The sequence below is a fragment of the Erinaceus europaeus genome, chromosome 11, assembly GCF_950295315.1.
Source record: "Erinaceus europaeus chromosome 11, mEriEur2.1, whole genome shotgun sequence".
NCBI classification, from domain to species: Eukaryota; Metazoa; Chordata; class Mammalia; order Eulipotyphla; family Erinaceidae; genus Erinaceus; species Erinaceus europaeus.
In genome coordinates this window covers 98,367,164-98,381,804 of record NC_080172.1, presented here as the reverse complement: position 1 = coordinate 98,381,804, position 14,641 = coordinate 98,367,164, and the positions used below count along the sequence as shown (strand labels likewise).

At 40.6% G+C, this 14,641-nt stretch overlaps 1 protein-coding gene across 3 annotated transcripts in view; it reads right to left on the bottom strand.

Moving 5' to 3' along the window:
- Nucleotides 1–14,641, bottom strand: part of GIPC2 (GIPC PDZ domain containing family member 2) — a 117,480-nt gene that overhangs the window by 50,631 nt on the left and 52,208 nt on the right. For all 3 annotated transcript variants that reach the window (XM_060202200.1, XM_060202199.1, XM_060202201.1), the window contains one exon: nt 2,472–2,652. In XM_060202200.1, the coding sequence (XP_060058183.1) occupies nt 2,472–2,652 (181 nt within the window). The remainder of the gene's footprint in view (nt 1–2,471; nt 2,653–14,641) is intronic.

The following is a 14,641-nucleotide window of genomic DNA, read 5'->3' as shown; positions in this document are numbered from 1 at the left end:
TAGCTCTGGGACCTTCTATCTCTGTGGTAGAGATAAATGTAGAGAGAAATTATATTCCTTTAGTCTTACTAATAGAATGACTTGAATTTACAAAGAATATCAATCAAATGAAGATATTTGTTTCAGAGGCCGGAAGACAGCTCAGTGAGTAGGGCACATCTGCCATGAGCTTTGCCAGGCACTTGGCCCAGGCTCAATTTCATGCACCATGAGGGCAGGTATGGTGTTGTGATCTCTCTCCTGCTCTCCCTGTCTTTCTAGAAACATTAAATAGAAGCCTGGGAGTAGAGAAACAGTGCACCATATGGCCCCAGAAATGCACATACACATACACAAGCATAGAATATTTATTTCCAACCTATACCCTATCAGTTCATATGTTAAGATGCCTAAGAAGTTAGAGGGGACCAGAAGGTAGGGCAGTGGGTTAAGCGCACATGGTGTGAAGCACAAGGACTGGAGTAAGGATCTCGGTTCAAGCCCCCAGCTCCCCACCTGCAGGAGGGTCGCTTCATAAGTGGTGAAGCAGATCTGAAGGTGTCTATCTTTCTCTGCCCCTCTCTGTCTTCCCTTCCTCTCACCATTTCTCTCTGTCCTATACAACAACAGCAATAACAATAACTATAACCAACAAGGGCAACAAAAAGGGAAAAATAGCCTCCAGGAGCAGTAGATTCGTAGTGCAGGCACGGAGCCCCAGCAATAACCCTGGAGGCAGAAAAAAAAAAAAAGCAAATTCATTTCAAAAGGATCGTTTTTAAAAAATATATTTATTTATTTATTCTCTTTTGTTGCCCTTGTTGTTTTATTGTTGTAATTATTATTGTTGTTGTTATTGATGTCATTGTTATTGGATAGGACAGAGAGGAGGGGAAGACAGAAAGGGGGAGAGAAAGATAGACACCTGCAGACCTGCTTCACTGCTTGTGAAGTGACTTCCCTGCAGGTGGGGAGCCAAGGGTTTGAACTGGGATCCTTACTCCAGTCCTTGCACTTTGCACCATAATCCGCTATGCTACCGACCAACTCCCTCAAAAGGATCTTCAGGGGGAAAAAAATCTTAGCGCTCACTGCCCACCTTCTTGTGTAAAGTGTGGGCTCAGATGCCACAATGTACCGTGCGACAGGATCTGTGATTCTGGCTCCTAGAATAGTACCTCCAGAGCAGCACTGGCATGAGGCACCTTTTTTACATCTTCTTGGAGCTCTTTCTCCCACGAGTCATACAATCTACATTGTATTTCACGTATATGATAGAGAATCACTTGCGAGCTAAGAACAATATCTAATTCCATACGGCTAAAGTTTGCTCCTTGCTTGCTAATGGAAGAGAATAAAATGTAATTCCCCACTCTGTTTTCCCATTATTTTCATTACCCTGAGAAAATAACCACTGGAGACACTCTAAGGATTTATAATTTGTGAGCAAATTAAAGAACTTAGGTGGATGGAGTCCTGGATGAGAAAGAGCAGGCCTAGAATGATTCTTCTGAAGATATTTTAACGCTAATGAACACTGGGCCATCATCTGACTTATTAAAATAGTGCTTGGTAGTAAGACAGATGCTGGTGCATTTTCCAGTAGATGAGATGGCCCTGGAGGTTTGAACAACAGTTGGGATACAGCTGCCAGGCCTAAAACCAAGCAAGTACAGATGTCACACCAAAGTGCAAGTAACTTCATGCCATCCCATGCTGCCAGATTCAAAATGCCAGACGAGGAAAAGCATTGAAAGAAGTCTTTATAATAGACTAGATAACTCTACTAAATACCAATTCTGTGTGTAACTTGGGTTTTTCTGTTGCAGTCCATGAATGACAGTTACTGCCATTTTAAAGAGTTCAATAAAAAATCATCAGGCTCTGCAAAAGGAATGTGATACAATGTGCCATTACTAAAATGTAAAACAGACACATCAAAATCACTAGACGCGAAATGCTATTGTTCCAAAGTCTTTCATAGAAAATGCACTGCTAGGTTGTGTTTTTCTCTTCAGCAGCTTTTTTCCTTATAAGCAGTGCTGACTATCATTTTCTGTGGGTTTTTAAATATTTATTTATTTATTCCCTTTTGTTGCCCTTGTTGTTTTATTGTTATAGTTACCATTGTTGTTGTTGTTGTTGTTGATGTCATCATTGTTGGATAGGACAGAGAGAGGTGGAGAGAGGAGGGGAAGACAGAGAGGGGGAGAGAAAGATAGACACCTGCAGACCTGCTTCACCGCTTGTGAAGCAACTCCCCTGCAGGTGGGAAGCCGGGGGCTCGAACTGGGATCCTTGAGCCGGTCCTTGCACTTTGCACCACCTGCGCTTAACCCGTGGCACTACCGCCCGACTCCCCATTTTCTGTGTTCTTAAATGATGTGCTTGAAACATATGGCATCACAACACAGTCCTTGTTTCCCTGAGAAAGATAAGGCGGTGGGGCGGGGGGAGGGGTCAACATTTCACACATACACAAACCAACTTACCAAATGCCTTCTTTGGTTCTACTAACTTCAAGGTGAAGAGTTCCTCTCTTTTTAATTCCTTTAGCTTCTGAGCAACTTCATAGTGCCGCAACCCCACAATATTTTCTCCATTGATGGATTCAATGTGATCCCCCACACAGATTGTCTTAACTGAGTCAATGATGCTCCCTTCCTTGATTCTCTGAAAAATAAAGGATAACACATAATGTAAAACAGAGCTCTGAAACACTACCTTTTAGATCTTGAGACACATGCCTATGGACATGTCAACCATGCAGTTTAATGCTTAGAGATGAAAACTGAACAACCAAAGACAGCCCTCTTTCCTCATCCAGAATTCAGTCAGTTACCACCTCCTCAGAGAAACACCCCCCAACCTAATCTCCCAAAATTGAATCAAATGTTATTCTCATGCTTCTATAGCACTTGATATCCATCGTCATCTCCTTTAATTATTTTTTTAAGTTTTTATTTATAAATGGGAATACTGACAAGACCATAGAATAAGAGGAGTACAGTTCCACTGAATTCCCACCACTGGAACCCCATATCCCATCCCCTCCCCTGATAGCTTTCCTATTCTTTAACCCTCTGGGAGTATGGACCCAGGGTCATTATGGGGTGCAGAAGGTGGAAGGTCTGGCTTCTATAATTGCCTCTCCACTGAGCACGGGCGTTGATAGGTCAATCCATACTCTTAGCCTGCCTCTCTCTTTCCCTAGTGGGGCAGGGATTTGGGGAGGTGGAGCTCCAGGACACATTGCCAGGCTAGTGTGGGAGTGCCTCTTCCCAGGCGCTTACTCTCTGGAGAGAACTCCAGAGTTGGAGAGAACTCGACGGGAGCCAGCCTGGGCTGCTACTCACTCAGCGAAACAGGAGATAGATGACATTTTCTGAATCAGCAAGGTGATTAGTCACTGTGACCACTTTCACTCCCGTATTTCAAGAACATTGCAACATTCATTATGGTAATAACTGTTAATGCTTTATGCAGATGAAACAATAATACCAACTCAGACAGAGCTCTTTATCATTATATTGAATTTTAATGCAAAGAAATAAGAATTTTCATAATCAGAATGTTTTACTATAAGCTTATAATGGCATTATAAACTAGCAGAAACAGTGGCCAGAAAAATAGCTCAACTGATAAAGCATAGGACTTGCACGCCAAAGGTTCCCAGTTCAATACCTAGCACCACATGGAGCAGAGTGACTTGTTCCTCCCTCTCTCACGAAGGTCTCTCATATGTAAAAATTAAAAATGAATCTTAAAAAAATTAAAAAGGGGCTGAGAGGTGGCACACCTGGTTGAGCACACATGTTAAAGTATACAAGAGCCCAGGTTTGAGCCCCCAGCCCCCCCCACCCCCCGCAAGGGGAAAGCTTTACGAGTGGTGAAGCAGTACTGCAGGTGTCTCTCTGTCTCTCTTCCTCTCTATCTTCCCCTTCCTTCTCAAGTTCTGGCTATCTCTATTCGATAAATAAATATAATAAAAAATAAATAGTTTAAAATTTTTTTAATTAAAAACTAATTTCAAAAAATCATGGGTAATATAACATAGCAATACAACGGTAATTTCTTTTTTTAATATTTACTTATTTTTTTATTCCCTTTTGTTGCCCTTGTTGTTTTTTATTGTTATAGTTATTATTGTTGTTGTTGTTAATGTCATTGTTGTTGGATAGAACAGAGGAAAATGGAGAGAGGAGGGAAAGACAGAGAAGGGGAGAGAAAGACAGACACCTGCAGACCTGCTTCACCGTTTGTGAAGCAACCCCCCTGCAGGTAGAGAGCCAAGGGCTCAAACTGGGATCCTTACCCTGGTCCTTGTACTTTGCACCACCTGGACTTAACCCGCTGCGCTACCGCCCGACTCCCTACAATAGGAATTTCTAAACTATCAGAAGAAAAGGCCAGATTAAACAAAAGACTAGGTCTAAAGAAAAATCCAAAAATCTACTAAGTATTCTTTCACCTAATGATTTTGTTGTTGTTGTTCTTTATTTCTGTTTTTTATCTTTATTTATTGGGTGAAGACAGCCAGAAATCAAGAGGGAAGGGGGTGAGAAAGAGAGACAGAGAGAGAGAGACCTGTAACACTGAAGCTTCCCTCCCCACCATAGGTAGGGACGAAGGGCTCAAACCTGGGTCCTTGCACATTGTAAATTGTGCACCCAGCCAGGCACACCACTACCCAGCCCCTTTGTTTTTTTTTTTTTATTTCCAAAGCAGTTCTCAGTTCTGGCTTACGGCAGTGCTAAGAATTGAACCTAGGGTTTCAGAGTCTCAGGTTATGAAAGTTATTTGCATAACCACTGTACTGTCTCCCCCGTCCTCATGGAAAGATACAAGTCATTAGACAATGTGAAAATTCATTTTTTATTTCATCTTTTAATATCTTCTTTATTTTAATATCTTTTAATATTTAATATCTTTTAATATCTTCTTTATTTTAATTCATTTTTTAATTCATCTTTTAATATCTTCATAATCATTATTTTCTTTTAAAAACTATACTACACAAACTGTAGTGACCCACCATATATTTTCAGTCACAAGACTTAGGACTAGGGCTAAGAATATATAACTCAGCTTACCTGCCTGAAACAGCTGAGCCCCACGGGGCCCCAGGTTCAATCTCCAAGCACCACCGCATGCCAGAGCTGGAACAGAGCTCTGTTGGGACTATGTGTAAGCTTGATAGAGCTTAGGAAGAACTCCTCCATCCTTGGATGGAGGTCTGAGAAGATACCCTCTTGGTTAGTCTCTCTCAACCAAGGTGAGCAAAAGCGGGGAAACTCAGACTTAGTTCTTTCCTTCTTGACTCTCAGGCCCACAGAAACCCCAATACTTCTCCCCATTAACTGCAGGCCACATGGCCGCCTACTTTAAGATTCACTTACTCAAAGTTCACAGAGGAGAACACAGCTTATCACACTCTCCTAGCAGTGCCCTTTGATGTCCTCAATTTGCATCAAACCTTGCTTATCATCTCTCTATCTTGCCTTAACTGGTTCAACCCCTCTCCTCCCCTCAAATGCCTTTGGGTAATTAAATGCCTGCATCAGGAGACTAATTATCTTGACCTTCATGTATCTGCATCAACTCTTGTCATACCAGCCCCCTACCATAGGGGCAAGCCGACCATTAAGAAACCTATAATTTCTGACAAGTTTCAATAACGTTCTTTGTTTGGTTTTCTACTTAAACCTTGCCCACCTGCTAATAAACGAGACCTGAGACTTGAGATCTGACGTCTGAGCACACTGCAGGTCTCCCTGGTGTCTTTAATTCGTGTCATCCCTTGTGCGAACGAGAAAAGAACCGATCCGTTACCTTTCCCCTGGAGATAACCCCGCCAGAGACCCTGACAGAGCTCTGTTCTCCCATTGTTCTTTACTATGTGTGTTTAACTTGGTGTGCTGCCGCCAGGCCCCCTTCTCCCATTGTTCTTTTTTTATTTATCAGTCTTTCTCTCCTTTTCTCCCACATAAAAATAAATGAATCTTCTTTTTTTCTTCTTTTTTCCTACTTATTATTAATGATTTACAAAGTTACAAAATAACAGGAATACAATTTCACACTGTTCCCAACACCAGAATTCTGTGTCCCCATTCCCTCCATTAGAAACTGCAGTGTTTTTCTCAAGGTCACAGATGTGAACTGACTATTATTTCTACAACTGCATATATATAGTCATTTTCTTCCTATGGTTCTGTCTTCTCTTTATTTCTAAGTCATACCTACACTTATCACTACATCTGAATGTCTTTCCTTTTTCCTCTTCTCTTTGAGTCCTTATAGTTCAGAGCCCTCTAGTCACCTTCCCCTAATATTTCTCCTCCTCTGGGAGTATAGACCAAAATTCTTTATGGTGTGAATAAGGTGGGAGTTCTGAAAGCTTCTATAATTGCTTCTCTGCTGGACATGGGTATTGGAAAGTCAACCCATATCCCCAGCCTGTTTCTGTCTTTTCCTAGTTGGGTAGGGCTCCATAAAGGTGAGGTTCCAGACACATTGGTGAAGTCATCTGTCCAGAGAGTTCAGGATGGAATCAAAGTAGCATCTACAACCTGGTGTGTGAAAGGCTGTAATTTATGAGGGAGGACAAAATGTTTAATAAATAGAAACCAGAAAGTAGGACTAGAGCAGGTGATAATAGGGACTTTAGGGTGGTAAGAAGCTAGGAAGTCTGTTTTAGGTATGTTCCTAGGGAACCATGGATTTACTGATTTTTCTGCCTGAGCAACATAGAGGTGGGCCAGATGGTTATGGAAAGAGATTCTCATGCCTGAGCCTCCAAAGTCCCAGGTTTCAATCTGCCATAGCACCATAAACCAGAGCTGATTAGTGCTCTAGTAAAAAAATAAAAGGAAAAATGTCTGAGAAAGGGGCTGGGCGGTAGCGCTGCGGGTTAAGCACACATGGTGCAATGTGCAAGGACCAGGGTAAGGATCCCGGTTTGAGACCCCAGCTCCCCACCTGTGGTGGGGGGAGGCTTGCTTCACCGGTGGTGAAGCAGGTCTGCAGGTGTGTATCTTTCTCTCCTCCTTTTCCCCTCTCTATCTTCCCCTCCTCTCTCCACTTCTCTCTTTCCTATCCAACAACAGCAATATCAACAACAATAACAACAACAACAACAATAAGCAACAAGGGCAACAAAAGGGAAAAAAATGGCCTCCAGAAGCAGTGGATTCATAGTGCAGGCACCAAGCCCCAGCAATAACCCTGGAGACAAAAAAAAAAATGTCTGAGAAGATGGTGTCCGAGTTAAGAATAGGGCCAGAAATTTGGATTAGGGCAGAGAGTAGCTCTCAAACTTGGGGAAAAAAACTATATATATATATATATATATATATATATATATATATATATATATATATATATATATATATATATGAAATTAGCTGTTTACCCCATCAATCTGACCCAGGGCCATGTATAAGTGAATCTCTTCTTAAAAGATTTATTGTTGGGAGTCGGGCAGTGGCACAACGGGTTAAGCGCACGTGGCCCAAAGTGCAAGGACTAGCTTAAGGATCCCAGTTCAAGCCCCCAGCTCCCCACCTGTAGGGGAGTCGCTTCACAAGTGGTGAAGCAGGTCTGCAGGTGTCTGTCTTTCTCTGCCCCTCTCTGTCTTCCCCTGCTCTCTCCATTTCTCTCTGTCCTATCCAACAACAACATCAATAACCACAACAATGTTAAACAACAAGGGCAAAAAAAGGGAAAATAAAAATTAAAAACTACTATAAGTAATTTTTATAGTAATAAAAATTTAAAAAAGATTTATTGTTGGAATACTACTCAGCTATCAAAAATGGTGAGTTTGAACAGCTGCATTTCTCTCCTCTCCACAGTCAACTAGGAAAAGCAAAGAAAATCACCTGAGAATGTAGCAAGTCAAGACTAGGACTACTCTGGGAACCCACCAAGTCACAGGGGAGTGCAAACACATGTGGCTTGTGGACAGAGAGGGGCCTAAGCAGAGATTCCTCAGGAGCAACTGGTAACAGTCCGGCAGTTTACCAGTTGAGGCGTCACCTCCAATTTGAGTTTTATCAACCAAAAGACTGCTAAAGGGCGGAGAGGATCCTCTAAATATCACCAAGGAACTGTGAATCTCCATTGCTACTGTCCCCTGGAGGCTAGAGCAGCAGTGGGGAGGCCCTGTGCTGACATGGGAAGAGAACTGATCAGGCCACTCAGGAGAAGACATACACTCCCGGTGGTCTGGAAGTGGGCCTGTATAGTAGGAGCCTTTCCACATTGTTCTCCTGATAAATTGAGAGATGCCTTGAATAGGTGCCTTAGAACCCGAACCCACAGTTAGAAACTCACAGGGCCAAGGAGTGCTGCCTGGCTCAGTTCTGGCTGTTGTCAGGGCAGCCAAACTGGGCCCGGGGCTTTGGACCCTCGGGGCATGGGAGTCTCTTTGCATAGCCACTGTACTATCTCTCCCCCACCCTGTTTTATCTCTTGGTCAGGGGTGAGTGATTAAGCTAAAAAAAAAGCCTACTTAATTGTTAAAAATGGTGAATTTACCTTCTTCACCCCATCTTGGATGGAGCTTGAAGGAATCATGTGCAGTCAGATAAGCCAGAAAGAGAAAGATGAATATGGGATGATCCCACTCGTAGACAGAAGTTGAAATAAGAGCAGAAGGGAAAACATAAAGCAGAACTTGGACTGGGTTTGGTGTATTGCACCAAAGTAAAGGACTCTGTGGTAAGGGATAGTTTTCAGGTCCTGGAACATGACAGTGAAGGAGGACCTGGGCGGGGGGGGGGGGGGGACGGGACAAGGTGGGCTAAAGTGTTATGTGGAAAACTGATAAATGTTATGCGTACCAACTACTGTATTTTACTGTTGACTATAAGCCATTAATCCCCCAATAAAGAAATGATTCATTGTTATAATGTTATATATGCTCTATAGAAAATTAGTTAAATAAAATATTCTAAAAAGACATATGAATCTTACCAGTGAGCTTCAGTCAGAGTAAAAGTAAGCTTGCCTGGCCAGTGAGTAATCACAGATGTCTCCAGAAGACTGCTCAGCCAGAAGGAAAGGCAGAAGAAGCAGCAAGTGAGAATCCAGAAGGTGGGGAAAGGACAACAGAAAAGTCAAAGCATATGTAATTATCAAGGGCAGCAGCAGACAAGTATCTAGAATGGAAAAAAAAAAAAAAGGCGGGGGGAGGACATCAATACAAGAAATTTATAGTGCTATTGGTGAACCAGATAAAAAGCTGAGTGGATGATATTTATTATGTATCTTGTGGGTTACCTGAGCCCTAGCCTCCTAAGTGGGTAGGATAGAGAGTGAGATGGCAATTCAGACTAATTTCTGAAATCTAACACACTTTGATCATAATACCATAACTTGATAAAGACTAGTAATATTTCTAAGAAATATAACTCAGACACAAGAAACTGTACATAAAAAAACAAGAGGCAAGAATTCTACATATATAGTCATTGAGTCAGTAGCAGACTTAGAACTTTTTTTTTCTTTTTTTATTATTTTTACTTATTTATTGGATACAGTCAGAAATTAAGAGGGGAGGGGTGATAGAGAGGGAGAAAGGGGCCAGGTGATGGAGCCTGGAATATTTATCATCTGGATTTTTGTAAAGTGTTTGCAAAATCCAATCTCAAACTGTTCTAGGGACTTACAGGTTTTATTATGAGTATACTCTGGATTTTTTTTTGGGGGGGTTAAGTTATTTATGTAATCTTATTCTGGGAAATGTTGAAACTTGGGCGGTAAAATGATGAATGCTTAAGTCTGTTGTTGATTTTTTTTTTTCCTCTGAAAAGTTTCATCTGTAAGAACTATGCACTATTATTCAATATATTTTTTGCCATTGTTCTCACCTTTTTATCGTGTGATGATTTGCTTATTATTGCTGTTAATATTAAATTGTGAATACTGTCAAACATCTTTCTCTGTTATTACTTCATACTGAAATAGCCTTTAAAGTGGGTGCAAGCATCCCCATTTGAGAGAACCCTCAGAGAAGTTTAGAGAATTGTCCATTAAAGTAAATAACCTTTGGGGCCCAGAGTGAAAGTCTATCTGGTTTGAAAACACATGCATCTAAATAAGCATCAGCTTGCACTGCCTCCCTGATCATGGAATCTCTTCTCTTCACCCCTGTTTGAATCCCTATCACACTGCCCTACTCTTACTTCAGTCTACTATTGACTTCCAACCTCTGCTTAAAGCCTATCAGTCCTCTCACATCAATTACACATCCATTAAAATAGGAGCCTTACAGAGAAGATTAGCTATCATACAATGAAGATTCTGCACAAGTATAGCCAACAAATTACAAAAACACCTTTTCCCCCCCTACTTAGTGAAAAGAACTAGTTGAAGGGTAAGCTAGAAGTTGGTGAAATGTTAATTTTGTAGCCTGACACATTACTGTATTGCCTGATGATTTCCAAAAGCTTCTTGCTGGATTCCTTAGGTTTTTCCATGTATACTATCATGTCATCTGCAAATAAGGAGAGTTTGACTTCTTCTCTTCCAATCTGTATGCCTTTAATTCCTTGCTCCTGTGTCAGGCTATAAAATTAACATTCAAAAGTCAGTGGCATTCCTCTATGCAAACACTAAGTTAGAAGAAATTGAAATCCAGAAATCAGTTCCTTTTTCGATAGCAACAAAAACTATAAAATATCTAGGAGTAAACCTAACCAAAGAAGTAAAAGACTTGTATACTGAAAATTATGAGTCACTACTCAAAGAAATTGAAAAAGACACAAAGAAGTGGAAAGATATTCCATGTTCATGGGTTGGAAGAATTAACATCATCAAAATGAATATATCACCCAGAGCCATCTACAAATTTAATGCTATCCCCATCAAGATCCCAACCACATTTTTTAGGAGAATAGAACAAATGCTACAAATGTTTATCTGGATCCAGAAAAGACCTAGAATTGCCAAAACAATCTTGAGAAAAAAGAACAGAACCGGAGGCATCACAATGCCAGATCTCAAACTGTATTATAGAGCCATTGTCATCAAAACTGCTTGGTACTGGAACATGAACAGACACACTGACCAGTGGAATAGAATTGAGAGCCCAGAAATGAGGCCCCACACCTATGGACATCAAATCTTTGACAAAGGGGCCCAGACTATTATATGGGGAAAGCAGAGTCTCTTCAACAAATGGTGTTGGAAAAAATGGGTTGAAACATGCAGAAGAATGAAACTGAATCACTGTATTTCACCAAATACAAAAGTAAATTCCAAGTGGATCAAGGACTTGGATGTTAGACCAGAAACTATCAGATACTTAGAGGAAAATATTGGAAGAACTTTTTTCCACATAAATTTTAGACATTTTCAATGAAACGAATCCAATTACAAGGAAGACTAAGGCAAGTATAAACCTATGGGACTACATCAAATTAAAAAGCTTCTTCACAGAAAAAGAAACCACTACCCAAACCAAGAGACCCCTCACAGAATAGGAGAAGATCTTTACATGCCATACATCAGATAAGAGTTTAATAACCAACATATATAAAGAGCTTGCCAGACTCAACAACAAGACAACAAATAACCCCATCCAAAAATGGGGGGAGGACTTGGACAGAATATTCACCACAGAAGAGATCCAAAAGGCCGAGAAACACATGAAAAAATGCTCCAAGTCTCTAATTGTCAGAGAAATGCAAATCAAGACAACAATGAGATATCACTTCACTCCTGTGAGAATGTCACACATCAGAAAAGGTAACAGCAGCAAATGCTGGAGAGGGTGTGGGGTCAAAGGAACCCTCCTGCACTGCTGGTGGGAATGTCAATTGGTCCAACCTCTGTGGAGAACAGTCTGGAGAACTCTCAGAAGGCTAGAAATGGACCTACCCTATGACCCTGCAATTCCCCTCCTGGGGATATATCCTAAGGAACCCAACACATCCATCCAAAAAGATCTGTGGACACATATGTTCTTGGCAGCACAATTTGTAATAGCCAAAACCTGGAAGCAACCCAGGTGTCCAACAACAGATGAGTGGCTGAGCAAGTTGTGGCATATATATACAATGGAATACTACTCAGCTGTAAAAAATGGTGACTTCACCATTTTCAGCCGATCTTGGATGGACCTTGAAAAAATCACGTTGAGTGAAATAAGTCAGAAACAGAAGGATGAATATGGGATGATCTCACTCTCAGGCCAAAGTTGAAAAACAAGATTAGAAAAGAAAACACAAGTCGAACCTGAAATGGAATTGTAGTATTACACCAAAGTAAAAGACTCTGGGGTGGGTGGGTGGGTGGGGAGAATACAGGTCCATGAAAAATGATGAATGAAATAGTGGGGATTGTATTGTTAAATGGGAATCTGGGGAATGTTATGCATGTAAAAAAAAAAAAAAAAAAGAAGTAGAAACGCAAAGCAGAAATTGACTGAGTTTGGAGTATGGCACCAAAGTAAGAAAGCAGAAGTATACTAGAGTTTGCAGTGAGTACCCTCCCTAACACTTCCTCTCCACTATTCCAAGCTTTGGGTCCATGATTGCTCAACAATTTGTTTGGCTTTGTATGTTAACTCTCTTTTCAGTCACCAGGTTCTAGATGCCATCAGGATGCTAGCCAGGCTTCCCTGGACTGATGACCCCACCAATGTGTCCTGGAGCTCAGCTTCCCCAGAGACACACCCTACTAGGGAAAGAGAGAGGCAGACTGGGAGTATGGACCGACCAGTCAACGCCCATGTTCAGCGAGGAAGCAATTACAGAAGCCAGACCTTCTACCTTCTGCAACCCTCAATGACCCTGGGTCCATGCTCCCAGAGGGCTAGAGAATGGGAAAGCTACTGGGGAGGGGGTGGGATATGGAGATTGGGCGGTGGGAATTGTGTGGAGTTGTACCCCTCCTACCCTATGGTTTTGTTAATTAATCCTTTCAATAAAAAAAAAAGAAGTTGGTGAAATGGATTACTTCAGAGAAACAGAAGCAATGGCAAACGCTAGAAGAAGAAGAATGGGTAACAGAATAAAGGGGTAAGTCCACAGGACCATTCTGAACATATCTTTTAAACTAGCTTTAACTATTGACTCATGGTAATATTTTACACATTCAGAAAATAAACTAATTCAATGAAAATGAGGTTGTAAAGTCAAACACAATCCAAAGAAAAGCAACAGTATTTCAAAGTAATAGTATAATCACCCAGAAAGGGAAAGACAGGACAAAACTTGTCCCAAGTAACTTGAAATATTTTATTACATTCATAAATTTAGTTCAAAGACAAAAAATTACATGTCGATTTTGAATTTCTATTTTTTTAATATTTATTTATTACCTTTTGTTGCCCTTGTTTTATTGCTGAAGTTTTTACTGATGTCATCGTCGTTGTTGGATAGGACAGAGAGAAATGGGGAGGGGAGGTGAAGACAGGGGGAGAGAAAGACAGACACCTGTAGACCTGTTTCACCGCTTGTGAAGCAACCCCCGGGCAGGTGGGGAGCCGGGGGCTCAAACTGGGATCCTTACGCCGGTCGTTGGGCTTTGTGACACGTGCGATTAACCTGCTGCACTACCGCCTAACTCCCTAGATTTTGAATTCTTAACAGACTCATTTTTCACAGTAGTATAGATGTAGCAGTTCTGCAACTTTGCATATATTATGGGTTTTATATAATAAATTTGTAGGATAACAAATATTATATATTTATATTATAGGAATAAGCAGGATAGTAAATATTTAAATAATTTTGAAAGTAGATATTTTAATGAGGATACCAATTTAAAGGAATCCCTTTAAGAACAAATTTAGGGAAAAAAATAGACTTCAGAATAAATTAGATTATAACTCATTAGATAAAATAAGAACATGTATGTCCATGAACATAAACAATAGAGAAATAGAATATTTTACAATAGAATATTTTAAATGAATGAGGAATTATGCAAATAGAAGACTGTGGGAAGCAGAGAGAGATAGTGTAATTGTTATGCAAGAAGACTTGTCATGCCTGAGATAGAAAAGGAGAGAAAACAGAAGAAAAGGAAAGAACTAAAGCCACCAGAAGGACAGAAATCACTCAAGTTAGGGCAGAAATCAATAACATTGAAAATAAGAAAACCATACAAAAGATCAACGAAAGTAGATGTTGGTTCTTCAAAAGAGTGAACAAAATCGACAAACCTTTAGCCAGACTCACAAAACAAAAAAGGGAGAAGACCCAAATAAATCGGATAGTAAATGTAAATGAAAGAAGAGAGATACTTCAGAAATTCAAAATATCATGCGAGATTTCTATGAACAACTCTATGCCACCAATCTAGAGAACCTGGAAAAGGACAATTACCTAGATACCTATGAACTTCCAAAATTAAGTAAAGAGGAACTAGATAACATGAACAGGCCCATCACAGCTAATGAAATTGAAACAGTTTTCAAAAATCTTCCCAAAAATAAAAGTCCTGGACCAGACGGTTTTACAAATGAATTCTACAAAATCTTCAAAGAAGAACTAATACCTCTAGTTTTAAAAGTCTCCCAGAAGATTGAAGACACTGGAGTACTCCCTGCCAGCTTCTATGAAGGCAACATCACTCTGATACCAAGAGCAGACAGGGACACAACCAAAAAAGAAAACTACAGACCATTATCTCTGATGAACATAGATGCGAA